Genomic DNA, 4,449 nt, shown 5'->3' with positions numbered 1-4,449 from the left:
TCTATAGTAGCGGTTTGAACCGGTGACTTTTTGGTTTCAAATAAAGTGTTTTATCAACCAGATCATCTTTCATTGTGTCTAATACAATGAAGTTTTAGTTATTAGTAGGTATGAAGAGTACAACTATGAGTTTACCGATTAGGCTTAAGCTTTATATCGTAGAATGTACAGCACCAGAACATTGGTCCTGTTCAATTTCAGCTACTTAGGACAGTGGCCCCTAAACAAATAAATTAGAATGGATAAAGAAAATTGCTTTGTCACAATGGACGGTTGCTTCTTGTAATAAACAATAATAGAACCATACAAACTTTGATTTAGTCACGGAACGGAAAGGCAGACCTTTTGTATCTGTTCAATTAAAAAATGAGCAGGACTCATCTTGATAATCACTTATAAATACACAGCCCTTGCAACTTCATCAGTCACTCAGCAAAAACTTTTCTTCCTCACTTCAAAACTTGCCAAAAAAAAAAGCATTTCTGCATCTGAAAGGATGGCTGAGAATCTGCTTATAAGTGCATCCGTGGAGGTTTTACTGCAGAAAATATTCTCAGTCACTACTGAAAACATTAACCTTGTGTTTGGTGGTCCTCAAGAAATCTCATGCCTAATGGAGTATTGGTTTTCCCGCTCCAGTGAAGAGACTAATGTTGTGCAGGCCATCAGACAAGAGTTGGAGGAATTGAAAGGATCTTTATCCAACATCCAAGCTGTCTCACAGGATAATCTGAGGCTGCAGGACAAGGCTGTGATCGTTACGCTTTGGCTGCATAAACTTTCTGATTTAGCCGATGATGCTGATAATGCTTTGGCAGAGTTCGGCTATCAAATTCTCCAGCATGAGGTGGAGATGCTGAACCAAGAAAAACCAAAGGTAAGTCTCTTCTCCTGTCACTCTGATAAGAAGGCCTTTCGCCAAGAAATGATGCCTAAAGCAAGAGGCATCAGTAATAAGCTGGAGATGATCAATAAAGAAGTGAAAGACTTTTTAGCTTCTGAGAAATATGGTGTCACAACTGCTTCTTCCCCTCAGGTAGATGTAGTTCAGGAGGTTGGCTTCTTGATTGCTGACCTGAAAATCACAGAAAATGAGGAAAAGACATCTATAGAAAATTTCTGGTCCATAATAAAAGAAAAGGCAGGTGTAAGTGATGAAATACCAATAGGCCTGAAGGACATAGGAAGGCACATTGCAGAAAAGTGTCAAGGTCTGTCTTTAGCAGCAAATTTACTTGGAGGTTTGTTACAAAACAAAAGAAGGGATTTCTGGTTGTCAATTTTAGAAAGCGGGGTATTAGATAAAGAAGATGTAATCTCTGCGATACTCAAATTGTGCTTTGAAAATCTGCCATCTCCATTCCTCAAAAGATGTTTTGCATTTTGTTCGATGTTTCCAAGGAACTCTGTTATAGAAAGGGACCAGCTAGTCCAGCTTTGGATGGCTGAAGGATTTATTGACCCAGGGTTGGGGATTTCTGTGATGGAGGAATTAGGAAATCAATACTTTGACACTTTGTTGCAGAATTCTTTACTTGAAATTGCAAGCAAGGATAACTTCAACAAAGTAACACATTGTAAACTGCATAATCTTGTCTATGATTTTGCATATTCTCTGTCAAGCTTCGAGAGCATCACCTTCGGTGAAAGAGATCAAGATGACATTCGTCAGATTCAACACCTTGCATTGGAGTCGTTTACAGAGGAAACCATGAAGATTGCCAAGGAGAAAGCAACATATTTGAGGACATTATTCCTAAAGAACAATTTACCTGACAATAACTTGTTAAATGTAAACTTCTTGTATGTTTTAAACCTCTGTGATGCAGATATAGCAGAATTGCCAGCATCTATTGGAAAGCTAAGGCATTTAGAATACCTTGATCTCTCGAGGACAAACATAAAGTCTATACCTGACTCTGCCTGCAACCTTTACAAGTTGAAGACATTGAGGATCATTGGATGTAATTCTCTTAAAAAACTCCCAAAAGATTTCAAAGATTTGCTATGCCTGAGACATCTTCACTTCTATTATAATGAGTACTTCTCTATGCCATATGAGTTTGGGCGATTAAGTCACCTTCAAACACTGCCAATCTATAACGTGGGAAAGGTGTGTGGTCCTCCAATTGGGGAGCTGAAGCACTTGAAAGATCTCAAAGGCAAGCTGGAGATACGAAATCTTGATCTTGTGAAAGACAAAAAGGAAGCTCAGCAAGCAAATCTATTTGAGAAACCGAATTTGCAGGAGCTGGAGCTTCGTTGGATTGATCCTGAAAAAGAAGAAAGAGAAGGTCCAAACAACGATGAGAATGTGCTGGAAGGCCTTGAGCCTTACCACAATCTGAAAAGCTTAAGGATCGAACACTTCAAAGGTGACAGATTCCCATCATGGGTAATGAAGATGTCTGTTAAAAGAGGCTCTTTGCAACTTAACAATTTGGTGGAGGTAAAACTGGAAAGCTGCACAAGATGCAAGGAAATCCCAACACTAGGGACCCTACCGCTTCTCCAAAATCTTGAGATAGTTGACCTCTCAGAAGTTAGCTGCTTTGGATCATCATTTTACGGTGGCAATGGATCAAATACCAACACCAGTGAAACTCAAGCAACAGAATCATTCTTTCCAGCACTCAAAAGCCTCACAATAGACCGCATGCCAAGCCTACTAGATTGGAAGGGACCAGAAGAAATCTCTGCATCTTATGAAGCTAAGACGTTTAATAGCCTCGAGAGATTATTTCTTAGATGGGATCCAAAGTTGATGACTGCTCCAAGTCATTTCCCTGCACTCAAGGTACTGAGGGTTGAATCCATCAAGAGCAGCTCGCCACTGGAGAGTATATGCAATTCCAAGCTGACCACCCTCACAAGTCTCCATGTTGAGGATGTAGAGGAGCTAACTTCTCTTCCAGATGAGTTGCTGGAAAACAACACCAACCTTTCTCATCTATGTATTATAAATTGCCACTCTTTGACGAACATTGTTCCTCATATGTCCGGTTGCAGTGCAGTGCTCCAAGAGTTGGAGATCAAGGAATGCGGGGCATTACAAGAATTTCCACCAGAAATTTGTTCACTCAGATCTCTCAAAAGGTTCGAGCTATCAGACTGCCCTAGTATCAAATTATTTCCAAATTTGAATGGACAGGGAGGCCTTCCATCCCTTCAGAGCTTGACAGTTTCTGAGTGCCAAGGTTTGATCAGTATACCAAGTGAGGTATTGGAGTCTTGCAAGTCTCTCCAATACCTATGGGTGACAGAGTGTGAAAATCTCATCGAGTTTTCTCCAAATTTTCAACAAATGCCTAACATTTCATTCATGAGAATTACTTCCTGCCCTAAGTTGAATACCATGCCCAAGGGGCTTGGTGCACTTAGCAACTTGGCTGACCTCAGGATGGGTCCTCTTTCAAATTCAATGGAGTTTGAAACATTCCAAACATGTTTTACAGGGCTTCAACAGCTTTCTTCACTTGTTTCTCTATTCTTAGTCGGGCAGCATCACTGGAATTCTTTGCCTGAAGAGCTTCAACACCTCACTGCTCTGAAAGAAATGACTTTAGATGATTTTGGAATAGAAGTTTTGCCAGATTGGATAGGGAATCTTTCCTCGATTCAAAAGTTAAAGCTCTCCAATTGCCGAAAACTTGAGTCCTTTCCCTCCAAAGAAATAATGGAAGGCCTCAAGAATTTGGAGAAGCTGGAAATCGAGGACTGTGATCTGCTAGCAAGGAAATGGATGCTGCAAAATGAACCAGATTCTGAGTGGTTTAAAGTTTCCCATATTAAGGAAATCATTCTAGATTTTGATGAAGTTTCAGATCCAATCATCTGGAATATGTAAGTGCTTCCAAAACTATCCATTTTACATTTTATTCTTAGGAAGTTTTACATTCTTTACTTACCCAAAAAAAAAAAAAAACATTCTTTACTTACTGCAAGTCCAATCTACTATAACATTTACTATTTTTATATTCTGTTTATTCCACTGCAAACCTCAATTATGCAGGATCCATTGGGAGATGGAAAAGCCAATGCAAAAAACAACTAACGAGGAGAAGAAGAAGAAGAACAAGAACAAGAACAAGAACAAGAACAAGAAGACAAAGAAGAAGACAAATTCAAGTACTTCAACTAGCTGAAAAGTTGTAGTAGTTGTAGTAGAAGATTGCCAATAAGGAACATGACTCAAATTTAGAAGGTTTTGAACACTACCAGAACCTTTTACTTGCTGATGCTGGTGTTATTGTCATCTGAATAGTGTTTGAGGTGCAAAAAAAAAAAAAAAAATGTTTACTTACTGCAAGTCCAATCTAGTATAATATTTACTGTTTTTCTTTTCTGTTTATTCCACTGCAAACCTCAATTATGCAGGATCCATAGGATGATGGAAAAGCGAATGCAAAAGAGAAATAACGAGGAAAAGAAGAAGAAGAAGAAGAAGAC

At 39.1% G+C, this 4,449-nt stretch overlaps 1 protein-coding gene across 1 annotated transcript; it reads left to right on the top strand.

Moving 5' to 3' along the window:
• The first annotated feature begins 328 nt into the window (after positions 1–328).
• LOC113764716 (putative disease resistance protein At3g14460) lies at positions 329–4,222 on the top strand. Its single transcript, XM_027308687.1, has 2 exons — positions 329–3,843; positions 4,013–4,222. Exons 1-2 carry the CDS (start codon positions 497–499, stop codon positions 4,143–4,145), a joined length of 3,480 nt encoding a protein of 1,159 aa, XP_027164488.1. The 5' UTR covers positions 329–496; the 3' UTR covers positions 4,146–4,222.
• Positions 4,223–4,449: the final 227 nt, after the last annotated feature.

This window comes from Coffea eugenioides, chromosome 3 (assembly GCF_003713205.1).
Source record: "Coffea eugenioides isolate CCC68of chromosome 3, Ceug_1.0, whole genome shotgun sequence".
Taxonomy (NCBI): Eukaryota; Viridiplantae; Streptophyta; class Magnoliopsida; order Gentianales; family Rubiaceae; genus Coffea; species Coffea eugenioides.
Note: the sequence above shows the minus strand (reverse complement) of the source record. Positions and strands in the feature narration are given on the sequence as shown.